We start from the raw sequence: 24,549 nt of genomic DNA, 5'->3' as shown, positions 1-24,549 counted from the left end.
TGTCAAGTTGCAGACAAAGGCTTTGTTAGGAGGTGAGCAAGCAGATGATTGGAGTTTGGACAACACATGGGAAAAAAGAGTTTCTTCTGTGCCACAAGATCACGAATAAGATGGTAATCAATTGCTAAGTGTTTCATACAAGAGTGAAAGTTAGGATTGGCACATAAATATGTTGTACCAATATTATCTAAGTAAATGACTAGTGCGGAGATGCGAGTGTCAAGCTCAAGTAGTAGTTGTTGAAGCCATTGTAACTCAAAAGTGGTTGTAGCTATGGTGCGGTATTTTGGCTTTGTTGAAGAGTGTCATCTTTGGGCCCAAGGTAGACAATGTATGCACGGCTAGACTCGCAGTCTTGAGTGTCACCGCCCCAATCAACATCAACAAAAGTGAAATTGTGATTATATGATATAATTTTTCTGTAACTTCTTCAACTATTTTGTGGAAGCATGGGGAGGGTGGCGGGAGGAAAGCAACAAGTGGAGGTTAGGGCGGAGGGTGATGACAAGGGTGAATGGTGGTCACGGAGAAGCGCGAAAGCTGAGATGGAGAAAGAGATATTCTCTCATAATAGAGGAAACCCCTCACTAAAGAAGGGGTAACACATTATGGTAGGTAGAGAACTCTCCTATGAAGGGAGACAACCCCTTTGGGAAAGGCCGGAAAAAAATGGCAAGGTTGAGTACTATTGCGGCTAAGATTTTCTATCAACGCCATGTAGTATTATAGTTAGGAAGCATGTAAATTTTTGTTTAATCTATCCACACAAAGCATGCATACATTTTTTTTTGTCAATAGCATGCATAATGGTACTTGGGTCATATTAATGCTGGCAGAACCATAGTCAGCCCATCTATATTTTGGGCTTAAATAAAACTTTTTAAGTTGTAGCATTCTTAAATTGGGGGTTACTTTAGGAATCTCGTTTTTCTCTTCCTGCACCATCTAAAAAAATTTACTATCAATTTTCAAGATACACTTAGGAGTGAGGGAGAGTTCTCTTTCGAAAGTTTTTTTTCGTTCAAAAACTAATATTTGGAGGGAATTAACCTTGATTTCTCCTTTCATAAACTAGTTTTTGAAAGTGAAAAAAAAAAAAAGACTTCCAGAAACAAAAATATTTTACATATCAAGAGAAAGGGAAAACAAAAATATTTTACATATTTCAAAGCAAAGAACTTGTATTCTAAATCTCCCATTGTGGCAAGGAAACCAGTATGACCTTTGTTATTTCCAAGTTAGAATCATATTCACTGTATGTTTTGGAAATCAACTTAGAATCAATTCTAGAGAGAAAATTCAGTAGGTAGATTTTGGCTGACAGAATGATTCTGATAAAAAAACATAAGCAGACATGTTATCAATAGAAGGGCAGAACTCTATTTCTCTTGGTTTCTACAAAACATCATTCTAATAGGGAACTGTCTGCTACATTTTGTACTCCTTACATTCTTACAAAGGTCTTTTTCACATCAACAAAAGAAGGTTTATATTAACTTTTGACTGCTCATCTTCTTAGACCCCAGAAGCTAGAATCTTGCATCAATTTGGGCGGACAAGTGTATATGCAATGCTGGCTTACATGTCCCTATTGAAAAGTGATGGAACATGATGAACTCTACAATATTGTGAAGATGAAACTCCAGTAAAATCTTCTAACTACAGGGAACATTAGGATTTTAACTGGAAGTTGGCCCTACAGCAGTAACGTTTCTCAAAGATCAGGCATATCTATATGGAAATGTTTTAGTCCATTTCAAAATAGCCTTTCCTTAGATCCCAATCTAATGCAGGACATGGTGTTGCCCTTACCAAACACTAGGAGAGCTACATAAACAAAGTGATGTAGCTGTGTCAGCCATTACTCATTGATGCTCAGAAGAAAATCAAGTTTTTTTTTCCTTTGCTTGGTAGATCATAAGGTTTCTAATGTTTAGCCTAAAAACAGTTATATATTTCAGGTGGTTGTTTAATTTACACCCTGAACATAGTTTTCCATAAAAAAATGCTGAGGGGCAGTACAGAGAGTAATTAGTGTGCGCCCACAATTCGCTAAATAATAATTGTAGGCATTATCATGAAATTTGTTAAATGGTATCACATAAACTCACATAAGGAGCTGAATTTGAATACTGAAATGTATACAAGGAATTTCTAACCTTGCACAGGCGCTCGAGGCGTGTTAGCATAGTCAATATGTGAATTTGAATAAGCATCCTCTGGAACTAGCAGATTCCTTACAACTTAGCACTTAGCAGTAATAGTTTACTGCATGATATGTCTTACTCGACTCTTCTTCCAAATGTTTAAAAACAAACGAGACTAATAATTTCATGAAACCACTAATAAAGATGCCGTAATAAAGTAGGAATAAAGAAGGTATTAATCAGTACAGCAGCCCCTGGATTTGGGAGCATGGATTCATTCATTTGTCGACCCAGAGCATACTGAGTGGATAACGGGCATGTGCGCAACACAGTAATAGCAATATAAAATTGTAAGAGTAAATAAAAACAGAAGGTGATTTAGCTACAAATGATCAGGTGTACTCATAGCAACACAGCACATCTATTTTCTGAACCCATCCTGAGATAAAGATAGATGAACCATACCAATCCTAGTGCAATACAAGATAAGAACAATGAGAAATTGGAATTGAAACGTCACTTTAAGCTGAACCCTCCTCTTTGTCTTCTTCCTTTGGCTTGGCAGGGGCCACAGGTGAAGGAGAGCTCTCCACTCCCATCTCCGCTCGTAGGTCATTGATGCTTTGCTCCAACTCATTTATACGGCTTCCCATATCATCAAGTGCAATGAAGTTAAGAAAAACAATAATTTCAAATTTTGAGTATCAGCCAAGTCTACAATACCCATATAATAAAGTTGGTAACTCTGCGCCCACCCTGCCTAAGCCAATAACACGACACCATATATACACAATCATAAACAGATCACGCTAAATCAGTGTTACCAAATAGTGGTTATAGTGGCACTACGCCGCTATAGCATAACGGAATTTTGGCTAGTCATGACGCCGCTATTCCCGCTATTCGCCGCTAAATAGCGGCCGAAATAGCGGCTTTTTGGCTCACTGTGATTGTCCGCGATCGCGATTTGACAACACTGCGCTAAATGATGAATCACAAACCATGCACACAGGTGGTTTCATGGAATTAAAAAGGTCAAAATACAGTTGCTCACAGTTGTAATATAAGTATATAACCCTTGTTAAGGAAATAAATGTTATCATGGTATTGATTTGACGTCTTATAAACCCATTTTAATGAGGATTAAGGACTTGCCATAAAGTTATGAACCGAAACATATCTATACACGTAGCAACACAAGCAATCAAATGAAACAATTTGAAGGGCAGTATGATTTGAACATCAAATAAACAAACATATAACGTTCCATCTAATTCCTAAACTAAATGTCCAAAATCTAGGTTAACCAAAATGTAAGCCCATTTATACCATTACCGCCAACTATCACCCAACCCGACTAACCTTTCTAACACTTCCGAATAAATAAAACCATGAGCAAGAATAACCAATCACTAAAACTAATTTCCAAAACAAATCTCTGACTATAATTAAGCTTATTTTACGAAACTGAACGGCATAGCAAAAAGGATATTCTTCGTAACAATGGAGTCGGACATCGTCTGAAACCTACTTTGCTGAAAACAAAAAAAATTAAACAGAAAACAAAAGTTAGCAACAGCAAAATATATTCTAAAACCGAGGAATGTAATGTAGCTCTGAGAATCTAGACCATACAACTCACCATCTGCTGAAGAAGATTTTGCACCTGGAGAAAGCAAAAGAGGAACTGTCAAATCTCAAAAACTGAGACTGAATCGGTAGCAACGAAGAAAGTAAGCCATTAATCAAGCAATTGATGAAGAACTTACAAAAGCTGTCATGTCAGCAGGGCTTTGCTTGGGATCCTGCGAATCTTGTCCGTCCTGAAATCACGAAAGGGAAAAGCAATGAAGTGAGGGTTATGATACGAGATCCCAAATTTGAAAGAAGAAAACCCTAATTTTAGAAATATGCATGTGCGAGGAGAAAGATGAAGAAGAAAACGCGATTGAATGATGAGAGTGAAACGAATCGAGAAAGGAAAAACCCTAACCATGGTGGTGATGGTGATGAATGGAGGTTGCAGATCGTGGTTGAGTTGAGAAGAGATGAAAAGAAATGCGATTTGTGGAGAAATGGGTGAGTGAGATCCGTTTAAATTCAATTTCAAATCGCATCATCTTCTAAGGGTGTAATTACCAGATTGCCATTGCTTTTTTTTTCTATTTATTTGATTAATGAATTAAATATGGAAATAGAGCGCCAACTTTTTCTGAATTAAAATATCTAATTCCAAAAGGGCATCATTGTGTTTGTTTGCCCTTGTGCCCCTTTTTGCAACCAGATTGAGATTGGGATGTATCTTGTTTTTTTGGTCTTCAGGATGGTTGCAAATTTTGGAAAAATGAGATGAGATTCATTGTTTCTTTGAGGTTAGGCCCATTATGGATGGATGCCATCATATGCCAAACAAAGCTTGGATTACAAGTGAGTGGGCTACACCGATTTCTGATTTAGGGTGAAACGAAACCAGGGCGATTCTGTTATCGACGTTGCTCCGGTACCATTGAAAATTTGAGGGTTTAATACTCTTTTGTTCTTTTTTGGAATGTAAAGGGTGAAATTGTAAATTTAGGAATTTTATTATAGAGGAAACATTACAAGTTAGAGCCAAATGTATGGAACCGCTTCATTTTTAGATGTGACAACACAAACTCCCAACAACAACCAAAAACATTCATGTGTTTGGTTCTGAACATTTTCCTTTTTGTGTGAGTGTTACATTAACGATGTTGTTTGTTGAAAGTGTAAAATGTTAGCATAATGTTTTGTTCACACTTTGATTTTGAGTGGAAAAGAGTTGGAGAGAGTAGAGAGATAGCGAGAAAAAAATAGAGAATTAAGTGAAAATAGAGTGAATTTTTTTTTTAAAGTGTCAGTGAATCAAAGATGAATATTTATCCACATAAAGAATGTAAATTAAAAGGAGGCTTACAGAAAGAAATTTGAAAAAAGGAAGTTAAATAAGCGAGCTTGTGGACCCAAGTGAATTTAAAAGGAGGGGTCATAGGCTAGTCTCTAATCTATCACACGTGCAACTCTATGACATATTAAGCCACTATGAGTGGCGACAACCTCCATCGTGTCGGATAAATGAGAAATATTTGTCACCTAGCACCTAGAATCGTGATTATTCTTCCCCAGAGAAAATAAAACCACAAAAAAAGGAGAATGATATACTTGACAACTCATATTAAAATCGATGTCATACTTGGAGGAGCTTCTGAAACGACAAGCAGAGTTGAAGGCACGACCAACCATTGGAGAAAAGAAGAGACAAAGAAGGGAGAAGCTTCTAAAATTGAAATATAGAAACAGTGCCAAGGAAAACTATTCATACGCAATCACCCAGGACAAAGAAAGTGACATCTACAACCAACAATTGCCCATTATAACACATTATTGTGTCGTAAAAGTGCATATTTCTTTAAAAATGCTCATAACGCGTGTACTTAGACGTGCATTGGTCAGACCAAGTGTTTTCGCACCTCAAAATACTAATGTGACAGTATCAATTGAGTCAATCAAATTAATGAGACATTAACCTTATAAGATTTGTCCAACCAATTCTTTCCAATTACACTTATACATTGACATTTGTTTATTTGAACATTATAATATGATTTACATGTACCCCTATTATCTCATTAAGTGTGCCTCATATCACTAATCCTCACATCTACAATTTGAACATACTTTCTAATTACACACCTCCACTAAGGGTGTGTTTGACACGCAGAATATGATACTTAATCATATGTTACTGAATTTACAGTTTGTTAGCCCCGCGAGGTCAGATGATAAGATATTGCCCCTTATCATATCGTGTATAGGAGGGTTGGGTTACAGCTTAGTAGGATATGATAACAATTTTTAATATTTTTTAATCACTTATAATATATTAATCTATAAGTGGTAAAAATAATGGTTTTACTTGTTGTAGGTTTTCAGTTGATTGTTCAGTAATCCATGCATAATTTTGTGGGATCATATATGACATCAAAATCGCAATAGAAAGAGATTTCTCAAAGATTTTAATTGAGCTTGATTCTGGAGTTTTCATTAGGTACTTGGACAAAGTTCCTAACCCTAGTGCATACGAGATTAACTCTTCAATAAATCAAAGTCCCTGCATTCATTAGAAGTATATTTTTGGAGAGGTGAATTTTGATGCTTTCTTTAGGAGGGTAACATTGTCGGGTTGGGTATGATGGTTCCCAATAGTAAGGGAAAGATTATGGCTGCAATTACATCCCATCCTATATCTACTATCTCACCTTTATTGGCAGAGGTTGTTGGTTTGAGATGGACTATAGCGTTTGCGACTGACTTGGGCTTTAGGAGAGTGTGTTTTTATACAAATTGTCTTCAATTGTATCAGTGGTTGAAGAGGAGAGTGGAGGATCGATCTTATTTGGCTATACTATTATTAAAGATTGTCATTCTTATATTTCTGCTTTTAATTTTGTTTGTATTTCCTTTGTTAGGCGTTCAGGTAATTCGGTTGATGATTTCCTTAAAAAAACACTTCCATTTATACTCACTCAATTTAGGTGAAAGAAGTTCTTGAAACTACAATTAATTTGGTGAAGTTAGATGTAATGTAACTATTTCTATGCCGTTTGACTCTTTATGAGAAAAAAAATCTTAGATTCAAGATCTAGAGGAAGTCTAGAAGATAGTACTTTGGTTAAAAAGTTGGGCTTTGCTCTTTTCCAACTCTATCTCTACCTTCCCTTTCTCTTCACAACCTCCCAACTCCCAACCCACTATTTCCTCTTTCTCTCTTCCATGTGAAGAGGAAAATTATTTGATCCATCTCAACTAAAATAAATTATTATTATTAATATTATTGTAAATATTATAAATTTTATCACCATCTCATTATCATCTCACCCTATAAAAACATCAAGACACAAACCTTGATAACATTTACGTGACTCAATCATTCCTAGTCATAAGCTGTTTTCTCTTCTTGTCCGACCCACAACCATAACCATGGTTGAAACCAGACGCGGCTCCTCTTCTTCCAAGCGCCCTCTCTCCTCGCCTCCTCCTCCTCCCTCCGGCGTCAAGCGATCCAAGGTTCACTGCCAATTCCGTTTTCCCTCATCTGGGTATCCCAATTTCGCTTTCAATTCCTGATCGATTCTTTCTGATTTCATCACCCAGGTCTCCGAGGATGCATCATCGAGTACTCTGCCTTCCCCTGTCAACGAATCTGGCGAACCGGAGCTTCGGGGTTCTGATCTGCCTGATACGCCGTCGTTGAAGGCTGGGGATGCGGCGGTTCCCGATGAGTCTCCGTCTGTGCCCGTCGTACAAGGCGAGGATTCGGGGTCCCCTCAGTCTCCAGGTGCCAAAATCGCAATCTTTTTTTATTGTTTCTTATCTGGGCTATCTGTGTTTGCATGCGGTTTTTGGATTGATGGGATTTATCGATTTTGTTTGTGGTGAGTTCAGGTGAAACTGCGGAGAAATCGAAAGGCGGCGCGCCGCCTGGTCGGATGAAGAAACGGACCATGAAACCAACCCCCAAGGATGCGTGGGGAAAGCTCATCTCTCAGTGTCCTCCGGTTCAGTCTCTTTTACTTTTAGACTTTTGATTAGTATTTGCATGCTTGTTGTTTGTCTCAGAATTGATCAATTTTGATCCTTGGTGACACAGGATAAGTTGTTTTGCATTGCCAATATTTTCTACATTATGAAATTCTTCAAACTGACTTAGATTTGAATTGCCGAGTGTGGGGTAATTACAACATGAGTTTATACATTACAATTGCATTTACACTTCTCTTGTTTTTAAGAGTACTCCTATCTCCTTTGATTTGTTGCTTAGAATAGAAGTGTGAATGGTGTAGGAAGATGCATAAAGTAAAGGAGGTAGGTGTAACTTCACAGATAAAGATGATTTTTGGGTTTGAGAACACTATATAAAGTTGTTTAATATCCCAAACAATAGGGGATGGTGATGTTCAGAGTAAGATTGGAATGACAGGCCTTAGTTGTCCTGTCCAGGTCACTTGGTCTTGAGTAGAAAAATGAGAGATAATTTGTTGAATTAGTTACACCTGTTTGGAGCTTGACACTATGTTACCGTAAAATATTACAATCCATGTAGGAGAAGCAAATTGGTGGGTATTGATTAGCAGAAATATATGCATAAAAGTACACTTTCCACCTCTTATTATCAGTGTTGTTAATGGCGGATAGCGGATTATGACAGAAAGCCAAGAACAGGCCCTATTTGACAATGACTGATTGCGTGTGGCGGATTATAGAGGAATATTAGCCAAGGGAGCTTGCTAGAATTCCGCCATGAGATTTGGCCATGGCGGATATTTGACAACACTGTTTATTATGAAGTTGAATTTTGTAACTCTGGGAAATTGAACTTCGTATTGTGAATAGCGAACAAGATTATCCCTTTATCACACATCGCAATTCCTATCAAATTACAGGATGCATCGTCAAATAGGTGCTGAAGGATTTCTGTTGCTTGGTCAAAACAAATAGTATTTCTTACTTTGTTGAAGAAAGTAACGTTGATGGTAGACATGAGTAGTAATCACACATGCTTTAATAAAACTTCTACTTGTCAGTTGTCACATGGGCTTAATACAGTGCGAACTATGATATGAGATGATTTATTCTTCTATCTTCTTAGGAACTCTTCTATTTCTGATTGTTCTGTTGTAGGTTTGGAATTAATCTTTTTGTAATTCTTGCTTCTCCAGAACCCTCACCTGTCCATGAGTGATGCTACCTTCACTGTTGGTCAAGGTCGTCAGTGTAATTTACTACTCAAAGATTCCAATGTTGGTAGTGTTTTGTGCAAGTTGAGTCACATAGAGGTATAGTTTCGTCTGTTCTTTACAGATTTATCATGACCAATAAGTCATTTCTCAGACAAAAGAAGGATCTATTTAGTTTTTGGTGAAAATTATTAATGAAAAGAATGAATTTTTGTTGTGGTGGATGGTTCATGAAGATGTTCTAACTTCAGAGAATTACTGTTAAGAATCTCTTTTGTGTTTATGATTACTGACCACAGTTGTCATGTTAACTGTGCAGCGTGGAGGTTCCTCTGTTGCCTTACTGGAAATCACAGGGAGTAAAGGTGCTGTTCAAGTTAATGGAAAAACATACCGAAGGAATGCCCGCCTGATTTTAAGTGGAGGTGATGAGGTGGTCTTTGGTTCTTCTGGCAAGCATTCTTATGTATCCTTCACACATGGTTTCCTGGGAAGAATTTATCTTTATCCTCTTTTAGTTCCTGCTTGCTCTTCCTTTCTTTCTTTGCAGGTGTCTTTGATCTGTTTTGTGAGGAAACTATTTAGTCATGAGTTCTCTGTATTTAGATTATAATTCATGGAGTTTTGTATTATTTTCAACATGAATTTCTTTTATTGATATTTTATGGGTTCCTTAACCTTGAATTCAGATCTTTCAGCAACTCAAAAATAATATCAGCGCTGCTGGTATGCCTTCTGTGAGTATTTTAGAAGCCCAAAGTGCTCCAATAAATGGAATCCATATTGAAGCTAGATCTGGAGACGCGTCAGCTGTTGCTGGAGCTTCAATATTGGCCTCTTTATCTGATCTTCATAAAGATTTATCTACCGTTCCTCCTCCTGTTAAAACTGGCAAGAATGTGCAACCGAACGCTGATGTTTCATCATTAACTGCTGGCCATGAGGATGATATTCCAGACATTGAAATGAAGGATACCACCAATAATGATGAACTAGCTGGAGATTTACCTACTGAGAAGACTGTTCTTGCATCCTCTACCACCGATAATGAAAACCCTAAGCCTGATGGTGTGGAAGTTGATGCCAATTTGGTTGCAGATGTTGGGAAGATGACTGATGCTACTTGCGAATTGAGGCCATTGCTGCGCATGCTTGCTGGCTCATGTCCTGAATTTGATTTAAGTGGTAGCATTTCCAAGATATTGGAAGAGCGGAGGGAATTAAGAGAACTACTTAAAGATGTTGATACCCCAACCCTATTGGCCTCAACCAGGCGACAAGCGTTCAAGGACAGTTTACAGCAGAGAATACTCAATGCTGAAGATATTGATGTCTCATTTGAAAGTTTTCCATATTACCTAAGGTGCAAACCATGTTTTTCTGTTTTTTATTTATCGCTTACTTGACTTCCTGCCTTGATATTTTGTTTCTCTAATCTAGTGCTGTGTTAGATACTTAGATGGTTTGTAATTACTGCTTTGGGATATATGTAAAATAACTGATGCCTGCTTGGTTATGACGTGTGGCATTATTGCAGTGATACAACAAAGAATGTTTTGATTACTTCAATGTATATTCATTTGAAGTGCAATGGCTTTGGGAAATATGCTTCAGACCTCTCATCTGTGTCTCCTCGGATATTGTTATCTGGTCCTGCAGGTAGCTACATCATTCCTGTTTATGGTTTTATTGTCCCCTTTTGTCATGTAGAAGTAATATCATTCCCTATGATTCTTGTGCAGGTTCGGATATATATCAGGAGACTTTGTCCAAGGCACTTGCAAAGCATTTTGGTGCCAAGCTATTAATTGTGGATTCTCTTTCTCTGCCTGGTGTATGTTTTCTAGGAAATTCTTTTTTTCTTATCTATATAAAGGTTTTGCTGGGTTGTACCTTTCTAGTTTAAGAATATTATGACTCCTTTCACTTTTTTTTGCCTTTCCTACCATCATGTGCTTACTTCCGTTTAGATGGTTTCTTTTGAAATCAGCATTGACATACACCTGTAACTGTTCTTAATGTGCATATGGTTTTTCAGGGAACACCATCAAAAGATGTTGATTCTACTAAAGAAAGTTCAAGGCCAGAAAGACCATCTGTTTTCGCAAAGAGAAGTTCACAGGCTGGTACATTACATCATAAGAAGCCAGCTTCTAGTGTTGATGCTGAAATTGTAGGTGGATCCACAGTCAGTTCTCAGGCTACATTGAAGCAAGAGGTTTCTACTGCCTCATCAAAAGGCACTACTCTTAAAACAGGTATAATGTTGTGGTCTAAAACATTAGCGTCTACCTGCAATTCTGCATCTTTGCTTCCCACTGTTTTGTCTTGTTCTATTATGCATGCTTGGTGGCATTTTGAAGACTTCAATGACATGATACCTAATTTACAGGCGATCGAGTAAAATTTGTGGGTAACTTTCCGTCTACTGTGTCATCGCTACAAAATTATCCTTCAAGGTAATTTGTGATATGGAATAATTATAATTCGTAAATATTTTTATGGTTTATATGTAGTAGTTTTTTTTGTTTGCTTACACTTTGAAAATACAAGTAGTAGAGTTTGATTGTAGGGATCTAAGGTTCTTGTAGTCTCTCTTATTGATGCGGATGTGTGACAATTATCCTAGTATAAGACTTGAAAAGGCAGTGTAATTTTTTATAGAAAGTAATGGTTGAAATATTCTCATTTGCAGAAGTTTTAATTTTTTAATAAATTTAACTAGAGATTTTCTCTTGGTGCAGTTCAGATGTTTTGTCATTATGTAATTTTTTTTAACTTTCATTTGTATTTATTCGGGGTTGAATGACATGGTTTAATATCTAGTTTTACTTCGGGTTAGAATTCTCCCTTCTGTTTATGACCTCTCTCTGGTGCATTGCTCTCATTGGCTCATTGCCATTTCCTGGGAGTTTCAATTTCCATTTTGCAGAGATACTAGATGGATTTACTGTTCATTTTATATTTACTTTTCAATTTCATATTTGTTTTTGTTTTGGTGGACATTTATCCTCTCAGCAGTTTTTCTTTTCCTTTTATCTCTTGTAAAACATTCTCTCGGATAGCATTGGTTTCTTCTGGGAAATGAAAATTTAAGATTTTATTCTTCTGCTATAGGGGACCGAGCTATGGCTCTCGTGGCAAAGTTCTCCTCGCTTTTGAAGGTAACGGGTCTTCAAAAATTGGGGTTAGGTTTGATAAATCAATTCCAGATGGCAATGACCTTGGAGGCCTTTGCGAAGATGATCGTGGGTTCTTTTGTTCTGGTAATTCACTCTCTTTCTTGAACTCGTTTTCCTTAGCTGCATGTTATTAGCATATTGTTTACTATAGTTTTTGCATGTGCAATTCATTGATGATTTATGGTGCAGCAAATCATTTACTACGGGTGGATGGTTCTGGAGGAGATGACTTCAATAAAGTTGCAATTAATGAAATCTTTGAGGTTGTTACAGTTCCATTCTTGTGCAGGACTTGCCCCTATTTCTGAAGAAGTATATTTAACACCCTACTCTACTGTTGTGTACATAGGTTGCCTCCAATCAAAGCAAAAACGGTTCACTAGTGTTATTCATCAAAGATATAGAGAAGGCAGTGGTTGGGAACTCAGAAGTTTTGAAAAGTAAATTAGAAAGCTTGCCAAAGAATGTTGTGGTAATTGGCTCACATAGCCAGCTGGACAGTCGTAAAGAAAAGGTGCTGTTCAATTATTTATTTGTTAAAAAGCATTTGGTTTCTGTGACCTCATGAAGTCATGATTGGAGCTTGGAGGAAATATTTCATTGTTGCTGTATTTGATGTCTGCGGTTTTATTTTTGTAGACTCAGCCAGGTGGCCTTTTGTTTACAAAATTTGGCGGCAATCAGACAGCACTTCTTGATCTTGCTTTTCCGGTATAATAATCATAGCCATTTCTTGTCATACCTTAATTTAAAGCATGGTGTAATTCTAGTATGGAAGTTAGTGCTTGTCTTTGTGTATTCCCTCATTTTTAATGGTTGTGGTAGATGAATATTTTGTCATATCATCAGATATACATTGTTGTATTGTTGTTTTGGGTTTCTTTAGGAATTAACTCTGTCTACTTCAATCATGTCATTTGATTAGGATAACTTTAGTAGACTACATGATAGGAGCAAAGAAACCCCCAAAGTAATGAAGCAACTTAGCCGCCTTTTCCCAAACAAAGTTACAATACAGCTTCCTCAGGTATCATGTGAGATTATTTTGATTTTGCAATTTGTACTGTTTTTTTACAGTTAATATATCTGTTTTACTTTCACACTTAAACAGGAAGAGGCTTTACTTTCTGATTGGAAGCAGCAGCTAGAACGTGACATTGAAACTATGAAAGCACAGGCCAACGTTGTCAGCATTAGATTAGTGAGTCTGGCCACATCTCCTGTTCTTTCATCCTGTGCCCTTTTGTTATTGTATAGCACTGCTTGTGCCTTGTAATGCAGCAAGTTGCATATGTTGGTTATCTATTCTAGTTAGTTGGATTTTGTTAGAGTTCTGTTTTACCAGCTATATAATTAGTTATTGGCTATGGTCTCATTATCTTATATATGGGTAAGTCTAACACTGCAGAATTTTAATATACAAATCTTTTACAGAAAGTTTCTCTATTTTCTTCTCTCACTTTTTACGTATATTATTCTTTGCTTCCTCCTGTTGCTGCACTTTTTTTTGGTCTTCTTTTCAATTCTGTGCGTGTTCTTGGATGGCATTAGTCAATATAATTAGTGTGCCTGTGGAGTTTGAGGCATCACATGGCACTTGCTATGTGAAAATTATCCCACTGGACTTGACAATTCCTAATGTCATCTTAAAAGTTTTTTACTTGTTCTTTTTTTGTTTTCTTTGGTATGTATTACTTTTCTTTACTGTAAATAATCAAACAATCCACCTGATACTCATTTTTCAGACTAAATGCTGTGCTCCGTTCCTTCCATTCCCTAGCTTACTTTGATATTGTTCAATATTACAATTAGTTTTTTTTTTCTTTGACATTTTTCAAACTTCTGATGAGATTCTTCTAATGATTCAGGTTCTGAACAGAATTGGATTGGATTGCCCTGACCTTGAGACAATTTGCTTGAAAGATCAAACCCTAACCACTGAAAGTCAGTTTTTAAAATTTGAAATTATTTTTTAATATTGAAAATTTCTGGCATATTACAATAATATCTTGTCAACTTGTTTTACTAGATGTTGAGAAGATCATTGGCTGGGCTATAAGTTTCCATTCCATGCATTCATCTGAAGCTTCAATGAAAGACTCGAAGCCTCTGATATCTGCAGAAAGGTTGTTCTCATCATTTTTGGTCATTTCCATATTAGAAGTCTTAAAAAATGGAATAATGAAATGTAACCAAGCTATCTGACCTTTAATTCTCATTTTTAACACCACTTTTTCCTTGAATTGATGCAGCATTAAATATGGGCTTGACATGCTACAGGCCATTCAAAATGAGAACAAGAGCTTGAAAAAATCTCTGAAGGTAGTTTAATATAAGCTATTAGATATTCATACCTTTTCCTGCTCTATCTTGTGGTACAAGTATTTTGCAGTACTGGTTTCCCTCTGTTTTCTTTACTCTGTCGTAGTTTGAATTGTGGAATTAACACCATACTAATTGAATGGTTTTTCCAGGACGTGGTTACTGAGAATGAATTTGAGAAAAAATTGCTTGGTGATGTTATTCCACCAGCTGATATTGGTGTTACATTTGATGATATTGGAGCTTTAGAAAAAGTAAAGGACACCCTAAAGGAATTGGTCATGCTTCCTCTTAAGAGGCCTGAATTGTTTTGCAAAGGACAGCTGACTAAGGTGGAAAGATTTTCTTTTTGTTACTTCAAATAACTTTTAGAAGACATTATTCATTAGGTCATGCAATATGTGCAACACCTTACTGTAATTTGTTTGGATATAGCCTTGCAAGGGAATATTGCTCTTTGGGCCTCCTGGCACAGGCAAAACAATGCTTGCAAAGGCTGTAGCAACTGAAGCAGGAGCGAATTTCATTAATATTTCTATGTCCAGCATTACTTCCAAGGTATTAATGTTGGGACTGCAACTTTTTGTTCTGGTGTCTATTTCCTTGTATGCTCTAGTTACATGATAAATAATTAAATATGCTTTTATTTGCTGCAGTGGTTCGGTGAAGGAGAAAAATATGTCAAAGCAGTCTTCTCTCTAGCCAGCAAAATTTCTCCAAGTGTTATCTTTGTTGATGAGGTTGGTACATAGTCATGTCATATGGTATATTTTTTAAGTTCTCTTTTTCTTTGTTTAAATTCTTTTACGTTTTATCTCAAAATGAATGTTCATTTGTTTCCTTCAGTCTACATTTTTTTATATAGTTCTCACCATTTAAAGGATGATTTCATGTTCACATAACTGCTAGTTGTTGACATCGCATGCTAATGTGGTATGTCCGTGTGACATGGAAACATGTAACAACTGGGAAGGGTCAATGGTTTAAATGATGTGCTCTTCATTATGCCTCTGAAAGGGTAGCTTTTCATACAGTATGTTTTGGTACAGAAACCAATTGCAAATTCCTCATTGTAAATACGCAGCTGAAATTGTTGCTGGTGTTAATTAATAGATGTAATTTTCCGAGGCTTGTAATTTTGGAAAAATGTTTCCCAGACGCAGCTGAATTTAACTGTTCCCCTCATAATCCACCAAGTCCTCGATGTTCCAAAGTCTACTGGAGTGTCCTTGGCCTTCCAAATTAGAAGCATTAACTGCAAAGGCCTTGTTTTTTCACCAGAGTTTTTACTTCTCTCATCTGCTTTAATTGATGACAAAAAGAACCCAAAACCAAGTCGAGAATGTCATGTCGAGTAAGGCTTTGGTGGATTGGTTTGACAGGGATTTGTTTGCCTATCAAATGGGGGAAAACAAAGTAGTTGTCTACATGATGATGTTAAACAAATGTGGAGAAGCCATTCATGGCTCTCGCGATGTGATCGGGACAGTAATAAAGCTTAGCATTTGTTAATAGATGTGGGTTAAAAGAAGGGCTAGGCAGCTTAGGGAATTGTGAAGCTGAAGAAGGGGCAATGGTATTGTTGAGAGAAAGGGAATTGAGAGACAGAGAACAGAAACAGTGTGTCCCACTTACACATAGGAGAGAATTATAATAATTTGTGTCCAAAGACCAAAATACTAGAATCAACAGTTACTCTATATATGTTAATTTCAACACAAACAGGGAAAATGAGAATCAGAATGGAAACAGTGTGTCTCAGTTACACAGGAGGAAATTATTTCTAATACGTGTCTCAGTTACATGGATCAATAGCTACTCTAATTACGTTATTTAGAACATAATATATATATATACACACACATAAGATCAGCCTATAATATACTATTACATAATTACATTAAGCCTAACATGTATCTCCAACAGTGTTTGTGATGGTGCTGGTATTCTGGGTTGAAAAGCTGGTGGATTGGGATTTGGGATAAATTTCTGATTGATTTTAACAAAATGTTCAAAAGTTTTGAGCTGATTCTTTTACTGGATACCTCAGTTATATAATTTTTTAAATTTCCACAAAGCCAATTCTATAGAGTCGTCTATTTTCGAGCACTATTTACTTAAAGATTTCAATGTACATTAGCCGAAATGAAAGCATTATAATATTTACATCCTGTTTCTCTTGTTTGGTAGCTACTATCTCAGTTGTCTGTGTTTGATCTATTTTGTGGTACCTGTGGCAGGTTGATAGCATGTTAGGGAGACGTGAAAATCCTGGTGAGCATGAGGCTATGCGTAAAATGAAGAATGAGTTTATGGTTAATTGGGATGGTCTGCGTACAAAAGATAAAGAGCGTGTACTTGTTCTTGCTGCTACGAACAGGCCTTTTGATCTTGATGAGGCTGTTATTAGGAGGCTTCCGCGAAGGTAAACATTTTTTTTATGTCTACTTTTTTTCATGTTTTACAAATGGGATTGGTTTTAATCTAGACTTACATGAATTTTGTTTTGTAGATTGATGGTTAATTTGCCAGATGCTCCAAACAGAGAAAAAATTCTTAGAGTCATTTTAGAAAAAGAAGATTTGGCACCTGATGTTGATTTGGAAGCAGTGGCAAATATGACAGATGGATATTCAGGGAGTGACCTAAAGGTTAATGTTCTACATAGCCTTGCTTTCTTGCTTGCTACAGAAAGTAATATTTGATTCTAATTAAAATCATCTTTTGAAAGTAGAATCTGTGTGTCACAGCAGCTCACTGCCCAATAAGAGAAATTTTGGAGAAGGAAAAGAAGGTTAGCGATGTATATATTGTGAATTTTCTTGGTTGAGTTTCTCTTTGAGAATTTTTAGTTCAGTGCCAAGTAGGATCTCGTGTACTTTAACATGCTTGTAGGGCTTGGTTATCTCTTTCCTCACTTTAAAATAAAATGTCTTTTAGGAGAGAAGCTTAGCATTGGCCGAGGACAAACCTTTACCTGGATTGTGTAGCAGTGCTGACATTCGTCCCTTAAAGATGGAGGACTTTAGATACGCACAGGAGCAGGTATGTTAATTTTTTTTTCCCATAGTTTTTCTTATATTCTACACTTTGGGGTGGAGGATTAGCCTCAGAATGACTAGTAAACGGAGTCTGTTTAAAGGTTTAAGATCATAATTTTATTTGATATAAAAATTATAAAAACTCAAAATAGAAAATGTATGATAGAATGTGGTAGTAGTGGGAAGTTATTTCCGCTCCTATGGAAATATAGGATTCCCACCCTTTATCATGGGAATAAAAACTAGGTAAAATGTGGATAAAGAACGTCACTGGGAGCAAATTATAATTCCTAGGATGTTATAATTTGTATCATGTCAGAATGTTGTGTTTCTATACTTTCGCTGTGATATTGACTGATATCTTGAAACACAAGCTAAGATTTCTGCCTAGTGGCTTGTTGGTTATCGGAATGTGTTGGTTGCGCCTACTGATTTCTGAAACCACATACAAAATTTGGTTGCTATGACAAGAATTTACGTGTAATATGACTGGTCCCCGAAGTCCCAAACCACATTGCCTTGCATTTTCCCATCACTTTTGTGGACAAATTGTTATGAATGACATATGTTGGCAAGCCAAAATTAGCCATATAAGTATAAACGGTTTTTTCAGTCTATGGCAAAAGCATGTGGCTATGGGAAAAAATCTGATCTCTTTAGCTTTTATTATTCTCGAAGTCTTTCTTGACTTGATCAGTGAAGTGCCTTTGTTGGTATACCACCTCGTGTATCATCATTAGCAGCAACATAGTAAGACTACAACATCCAGCAGGATGAACTTTAAGTTAACCAACTGCATGTAATGGGAGATGATGTCGGCATTCTGCTTATCAATAATTGCAAACTCATTTTTGTATATATGCATTTTCACTGTTGTCAAAACTTGAAAAACATCATAAATCCATAGTAACTGCTTATTTTTCCTTGATGATTGCTTCATAACATAACTAATGGGTGGTTTTTTTTTTATCAAACCATCAAAGCCGAAACACTTGAACAGGAGGTGTCATATCTTTATATATCAAATTTTACATGGTCCAAAATGAAGGCATAATAATAAGCACAACTTTATTACTTGCCTCCTTCGATAACTAGTTTGTTATCTATTAATTGATGATAAATATGAGTCATTGAGCTAGGAACTATACCATACGTGTAAAATCAGTCAATATCTATTGGACATTAGGCTACATTTATAGGGACTGAAGTTCTTGCACAAGGGTGCTACATAATATTTAATGAATGTGTGTGTGTGCAGGTCTGTGCGAGCGTGTCAACAGATACAACAAATATGAATGAGCTACAACAATGGAATGACCTATATGGAGAAGGTGGATCGAGAAAAGTGAGATCTTTGAGCTACTTCATGTAAAGCTGCTCTCTGTATAGCGTTTCTTGCTTAGGCTATTCTTCTTCTATAAATGGTGTAACAAGGTCAACTTCAAATGACCAGTTGATATGGAAATCCCATCACCGGTTCTTCCTTTTCTGTGTATCATAATAATATCTTAGGTTCCTTGTTTTTCTTCCTCCGAAATTTTTCCATACCTGATAGAATTTGTTGACGGTTTCACTGGGGATAAATCTAGATATAGGCCCCTTGATGAATCAACTCTTGAGGTGCCCTGTTGAGGTTTCTGCTTGTAAATACCTAGTTTTGTTACGAGAAAATAAAACTATTCTTATTTTTACTAACTTCATAAATGAATTGTATGGCATTGTACTTTGACTTGCAGTGTTGCTTGCATTTTACTTCAATTTGAGTGCAACTTTTTTCTTGGCATGTTTTTTTTTCTTATTGACAAACACCGAGTGGGGTTAAATTTTTAGCAGGGGATATTTGCCTAGTTTTATCGTATAAAGTATAAACTCATACGAACACAACTACTATTTTGAGTTTTTGACACAGCTTTAGTACAAAATTGCTTTACTCTTTAATCTTGGGTCTTCATATGCAACATTTGGACATAGCTTGTACACTAAACATTTTCTATTAAAGCATATTTAGACTTCTGGCTTTATATAATTTTTTTTTTCTAATCTTAGTAAAATATATTTTCACTATTAAATTTTCATACTTTTTGTATATATTTAATACTAAAACTATTTCACATAAAAATATTTTCATGTAAAATATTCCTCCCTGTTGGAGCTTTTTACCCAATAATTTAAACATAAGTATTATATATTATTAATATTTTCTAATTTTTGTACATCATATTTTTATTATCAAATTTTTATACTTTAAATAATGTTATATGTTTTACTAAATCAGTGTTGTTTAATAAAACTAACTTACAAATAAATAATTTCAATACGGAAGAATCTATAGTAAATTTTTAACAACTCTATAAAATTGATAACACAATTACATCTTTAATTTGTGAACTGACACCCTTATATGGAAATGGAATCCTACATCTGTTGGTTGATGGTTAAAAGTGAAAAAAGAAACATTTTTCCAGAGTGACGTTAACAGTCCTATAGTTTCATTATTAGATGTATCTCTTTGGGAGAGTGAAATTTAGGATCCCTTCCGATTAAATCCATATGGAGATATCACACATGTTAAGAAACATCTCAACAAAAGCAGTTTGCCTGAGGTTTCCAACTTGGTTTCATAAGCTTAATTAACTTAGCAAAGTGGAAAATAAACTTAGCTTCAGTTGTCGGTTTTACCTTCACTCCTTTCTCATTCTTCCTTTACTCTTCTTCTCTCCATTGCCAAGCCTGGCAAGCCACTACCCATGGGTTGGATTCTACAATGAAAAATCCTTAAAACTTCAAAATCATCAGCTCCATTAGCTACGACAAGCCACCTCTTCTTTCCTTACTAAAGCTTATCAACGGATAAATCACTACCAATATTTATAACATCACAGTATAAGAAAAATGGAGAAATGAACCAATATAGATACCGTGAGATGAAGAACAGAAACTAAGTTATGCCAACAACCACTAAAGAAGAGGTGAGTAAACCTTGAACCCAAGTTAAGCGGTGGTTAGGGTTTGAAAACGGCTTTGGGTTTGCTTGGTTTAATTTGGAGGCGGAAGGAAGATGCACGACGGTTGGAGACTGCGTCTTGAAGGTCTGCATGATGAAGAAGGAAGAATGCATTGATTCATTGATCAAATGAGATTGAAGAAGTGGGTGCTGCACAAAAATGAGCTTGGGCTTGAAGATTTTGCAGCCAAATGATGTGCTCCATTGAAGAAGGAGGAGGAGCCCTGTAAAGATGATGCACTTTCCTGAAACACTGACTTCTTTTAAGACAGACCTCTGGAAGATGGGTGGGAAGGGGAGCCAGAAAATTTGAATTTCAAATTTGAAAATTAGTAGCACATCCTTGTGTTCATTGCTGCCAGAAAACGTGAGTGGGAAGTCATGTGCAGCAAGAAACCATGGATTGCTTCTGATCAGTTGGAGTCGAGTTGCATTATTGATATCTCTTCAGCCAATAGTATGCTTTGGTACTGTTTGAGGGAAGTATTGTTGAGGTTGCAACACCTACGCCAAACTCATGAAGAAAAGACACATAAGACAAAAGCTTGAGAATGTGACATGTTAGCCAATTTAACCTGGTAAGAATCATATATATCATGATTAGGAAAATTCTGACATGAGCAAAGAGTTACACATCCATAGTAAGTTTTCTAGTGAATCAGTAGAAAAATAATGATATTTTACATGTGTGAAAGTGGTAACTTGAAGAACAGAGCAATCAAATGGAACGCAAGGAAGGAAGGATTGAAGAAAATTTTGCCACTTTGGATTGGTTGAACATGATGAGGACACGTTTGGAAATAAGTTCTCATAATTTCTTCTCTTTTGTATATATTATGGATAGGAATAAATTCACTACATAAAATAAAAGAATATTATGTTGTTAGTATTGACCTGTCACCAAAAGTCCCCACATGAACACATTCCATCCTTAAACAAGTGGAACCGCACAGCATCTCTTACAAGAATCTCCCTCTTGGTGACCTTCGATATGTATTTAGTAGCATTGTGGCAATCCCCACAAACCCTCAGATTTTTAAATATTCGTATGGGAAGACTAGGAGGTATAAATAACAACCCAAAAGCAATTGCAAGTTTTTCACTATGGTGATTGAGCATCTTTATTTTCTCTGAATCCTCAACAGCATGCAGAACAGAATTGATATCAGGAACATATCCCTCTTGAATCATTTTGTAGTTCAACCTTTCAAGCTCAGAATATATCTGCTTTGAAAATGGGCTTGACTGGTCATCAGCAGAGAAAATGTGCACTTCGTTCTTATATTTGATCCAGCTACATCCCGGTTCTTTTCTCAGACCCTTGTCTCTCATCCTTCTTCTTAATTTGGCGACTTCTTCCTGTTCTCCTTTAGTTGCGTAGATACTTGAAAGTAAGATGTAGCTAGCAGTATTTTGTGGTTCTAATTCTAGAAGAAACTCAGCTGCCCACTTGCCAATCTCCATGTTCTTATAGAATCTACATGAACTTAACAATGTTGCCCAACCAATTGCATCAGGACGGAAAGGCATCTTATTTATAAAATCCCTTGCTTCTTCTAACCTCCCAGCTCGACTAAAGAGGTCAATCATGCAGGAGTAATGATCCTGAATTGGTATAATTCCGTGTTCCTTAGTCATCGATTCAAATATCTGATTTCCTTTTTCCACTAACCCTGCCCTACTGCAAGCTGAAAGAACCCCAATAAAAGTAACCTTGTCAGGTTTTAAACCATGGGTTAGCATGCTTTCAAATAACCTGATTGTCTCATTGGCTTTACCAAACTGAGAGTATGCAGACACAAGAGCAGTCCATGAGACTTCATCCTTGAAGGTAATTTCACTAAATAGTCTATGGCAGTCTTCAATGCTTCCACATTTACCATATAATGTAACCAGAGCGTTTGAAACGGTAACGAAAGATATCAGGCCAGAAACCAGAGCTATGCCATGAAATTGGGCACCCTCTTCTAGGCTTGCAAGGTTTCCACATGAGCTAATAACGCTTCCAAGGGTGAAATCATCTGGCTCAATCCCATACTTCTGCATATCACAGAAGATTTTAACAGCTTCTTCACTATAACCATTTTGTCCATAACCCACTAACATGGCAGTCCAAGAGACAACATTCTTGTTACTCATCTCCTTGAAAACTGCTTCTGCTGATTTCACACTTCTACACTTGCAATACATGTCAACAAGAGCACTACCAACATATATATTATCCTTATAACCAGTCTTAATTATGTAAGCATGAACTTGCTTGCCTTCTTGCAAAGCCGTAACACCACCACAGGCAGTTAACATACTTCCAAATGTGTACTGATCCATTTCTAGCATTTCCGATCTCATCTCTCTGAACAAATCAATCGCTTCTCTATGCAATCCATTCTGAGTATATCCCGAAATCATGGATGTCCAAGAAATTGAATCCCTTTCTCGCATATCACAAAACAATTGCCTAGAATCTTCAACCTTACCACATCGCATCAGCCCCTTGATCAGTGTATTATACATAACCACATTCTTCTCAGGCAGCTCATCAAAAGCCTGCCTAGCACAAGATATGAGTCCCATTTCCGAATACATATCCACCAAAGGACTTCCAACAAAAACATACGACAGGAAACCAAATTTCACCACCTGCCCATGAATCTGCCTTCCCAAATGAACACAACCCTGTTTGGATGCAAGTATAACCATCGTCGAGAACGTAATCCGATTCAAATTGAACGACGCTTCTTTCAACATCAAATTATAAGCCTTGACAGACTGAACAAGGGAGCCAGAACCAGCATAGCCTGAAATAAGCGAGTTCCACGACACCCCATCACGGGCTGGCATTGCATTAAACACTTGCTCCATCTCATGAAGACGACCCAGCTTGGAGTAGGCGGAGAGAATGGTGTTCCAAGAGTAGAGATTTGGGTGAGGCATTTGGTCGAACACCTTGCGGGCATAGGTGATGCTGGTGAGCTTGCCATAAGCACTGATGAGGTTGTTTAAGAGAATGGTTTCTGGGTTTGGAATGGACGTAATTATGAGGCAATGGAGCTGCTTTGTGCGAGTGAGGTTGCGGGTTTCACAGCAAAGTTTGAGCAATGCACAGTAGTGATTAGTAGAACAAGGGTTCATTTTCTTCTGTTTGGCTGGGGAAGGTGTTTTAGTGTTGGGGTGTGTTATCAGTTCATGTTTTTTAACATAAATTGCTATCTGCTATTCTGAATACAAAGGTTGACTTATATATGTAAAAAATACATTTAAATGCAAGTAACATAAAGTATAATTAGAGTTTCAAAAAAAAAACATAAAGTATAATTAGGTTCAAAAAACAAAAATTATAATTTAAAATACATTGTTATTTTAAAATATTTATTAACAAATAGCACCTTATAAAAAATTTAACTTTAATATTTAATATATGTGTTATATATAAAAACTGTACTTCATATGAATATTTAATATTTAATTTTCAAGATGATAAATTTAATATAATGAGTAGTATATATAAAATGATATTATCATTTTTTTGGAAGTGATATTATCATTAATAATTAATTATTTTTTTAATAAAAATATCAATTCAATTGAAAGAAGGATGGGTGTTTATTAGAAACACTAGTCAACCAAGTCCCCGTAGGATAACTCAAGTGGTAGGAGCTCAGTAACATATGAATTGAGTAGAGGGAGATCCATATATCAATTTTTTACGGGTACAATTTATCTTTGCGATGTACAAAAAAAAAACACTAGTCCATCACAAAATTGAAAGAGGAAGATTTTATATAGAGTAACTTGATAGAGTTTTTTTTTTGAAATCAACTTGATAGAGTTACTCTTGTCTCTTGGAGACGATATGTTCATCTTCCTTTTCACACAAAAAAAAATAGTTTTTAGTTGATATGTTAAAAGAGATGAAGTGTCATAAATGTATTCAAACTTAATTAATATATTCATTAGTACTTTATAAATTTAATTTTTTCAATATATATGAGATTAATTTCTATGCACTCATATTGTAAATTTTTTTACATAGTCATTCAATCACATCCTTTCATTTTCTATTTTAAATATTATTAAATTCAAAATTAATTATGAGCT

At 36.2% G+C, this 24,549-nt stretch overlaps 3 protein-coding genes across 6 annotated transcripts; 1 reads left to right on the top strand and 2 right to left on the bottom strand.

The window, feature by feature from the left end:
* Positions 1-2,337: 2,337 nt before the first annotated feature.
* On the bottom strand, positions 2,338-4,287 carry LOC130720460 (heat shock factor-binding protein). The gene is made up of 5 exons (XM_057571105.1): positions 4,141-4,287; positions 3,917-3,970; positions 3,790-3,813; positions 3,640-3,682; positions 2,338-2,808 (listed from the first exon to the last, which is right to left on the bottom strand). The coding sequence occupies exons 1-5, from the start codon at positions 4,141-4,143 to the stop codon at positions 2,669-2,671; spliced, it is 264 nt and encodes an 87-aa protein (XP_057427088.1). The 5' UTR covers positions 4,144-4,287; the 3' UTR covers positions 2,338-2,668.
* A 2,777-nt stretch (positions 4,288-7,064) lies between these two features.
* LOC130716674 (uncharacterized) lies at positions 7,065-19,176 on the top strand. 2 transcript variants are annotated; one of them, XM_057566675.1, is made up of 27 exons: positions 7,066-7,232; positions 7,320-7,503; positions 7,611-7,723; positions 8,885-9,001; positions 9,222-9,368; positions 9,592-10,265; positions 10,440-10,561; positions 10,645-10,736; positions 10,941-11,160; positions 11,295-11,361; positions 12,020-12,168; positions 12,274-12,347; positions 12,434-12,598; positions 12,724-12,795; positions 13,010-13,111; positions 13,196-13,285; positions 13,953-14,028; positions 14,114-14,210; positions 14,337-14,406; positions 14,559-14,738; positions 14,842-14,964; positions 15,063-15,146; positions 16,647-16,831; positions 16,919-17,057; positions 17,141-17,200; positions 17,347-17,451; positions 18,706-19,176. In XM_057566675.1, the coding sequence occupies exons 1-27, from the start codon at positions 7,146-7,148 to the stop codon at positions 18,817-18,819; spliced, it is 3,708 nt and encodes a 1,235-aa protein (XP_057422658.1). In that variant the 5' UTR covers positions 7,066-7,145; the 3' UTR covers positions 18,820-19,176. The 2 variants fall into 2 exon arrangements, with proteins under 2 accessions (XP_057422659.1, XP_057422658.1); XM_057566676.1 differs by lacking the exon at positions 18,706-19,176 and having other exon boundaries at positions 7,065-7,232; positions 17,160-17,200; positions 17,347-17,457.
* Positions 19,177-19,794: 618 nt separating this feature from the next.
* On the bottom strand, positions 19,795-23,657 carry LOC130720887 (putative pentatricopeptide repeat-containing protein At1g68930). Of its 3 annotated transcripts, XR_009013270.1 has the most exons (3): positions 21,346-23,657; positions 20,427-21,026; positions 19,795-20,305 (listed from the first exon to the last, which is right to left on the bottom strand). XR_009013270.1 is itself a non-coding variant. In XM_057571591.1 (2 exons), exon 1 carries the CDS (start codon positions 23,581-23,583, stop codon positions 21,349-21,351), a length of 2,235 nt encoding a protein of 744 aa, XP_057427574.1. In that variant the 5' UTR covers positions 23,584-23,657; the 3' UTR covers positions 19,795-21,026; positions 21,346-21,348. The 3 variants fall into 3 exon arrangements, 2 of the variants coding, with proteins under 2 accessions (XP_057427574.1, XP_057427575.1); XM_057571591.1 differs by having other exon boundaries at positions 19,795-21,026; XM_057571592.1 differs by having other exon boundaries at positions 19,796-20,955.
* Between the last annotated feature and the right edge of the window lie 892 nt (positions 23,658-24,549).

This window comes from Lotus japonicus, chromosome 5, assembly GCF_012489685.1.
Source record: "Lotus japonicus ecotype B-129 chromosome 5, LjGifu_v1.2".
Lineage (NCBI taxonomy): Eukaryota > Viridiplantae > Streptophyta > Magnoliopsida > Fabales > Fabaceae > Lotus > Lotus japonicus.
This window is presented reverse-complemented; position numbering and strand designations above follow the sequence as displayed.

Coding starts and splice junctions, on each gene's coding strand:
- LOC130720460 (XM_057571105.1), bottom strand. Junction 3,683..3,789: donor AAAATCTTCTTCAGCAGATG/GTGAGTTGTATG, acceptor TTTTGTTTTCAG/CAAAGTAGGTTTCAGACGAT. Junction 2,809..3,639: donor CGACTCCATTGTTACGAAGA/ATATCCTTTTTG, acceptor ACTTCATTGCAC/TTGATGATATGGGAAGCCGT.
- LOC130716674 (XM_057566675.1), top strand. CDS start 7,146: ATGGTTGAAACCAGACGCGGCTCCTCTTCTTCCAAGCGCCCTCTCTCC. Junction 9,369..9,591: donor CTTCTGGCAAGCATTCTTAT/GTATCCTTCACA, acceptor CCTTGAATTCAG/ATCTTTCAGCAACTCAAAAA. Junction 10,737..10,940: donor ATTCTCTTTCTCTGCCTGGT/GTATGTTTTCTA, acceptor ATGGTTTTTCAG/GGAACACCATCAAAAGATGT.
- LOC130720887 (XM_057571591.1), bottom strand. CDS start 23,583: ATGAACCCTTGTTCTACTAATCACTACTGTGCATTGCTCAAACTTTGC.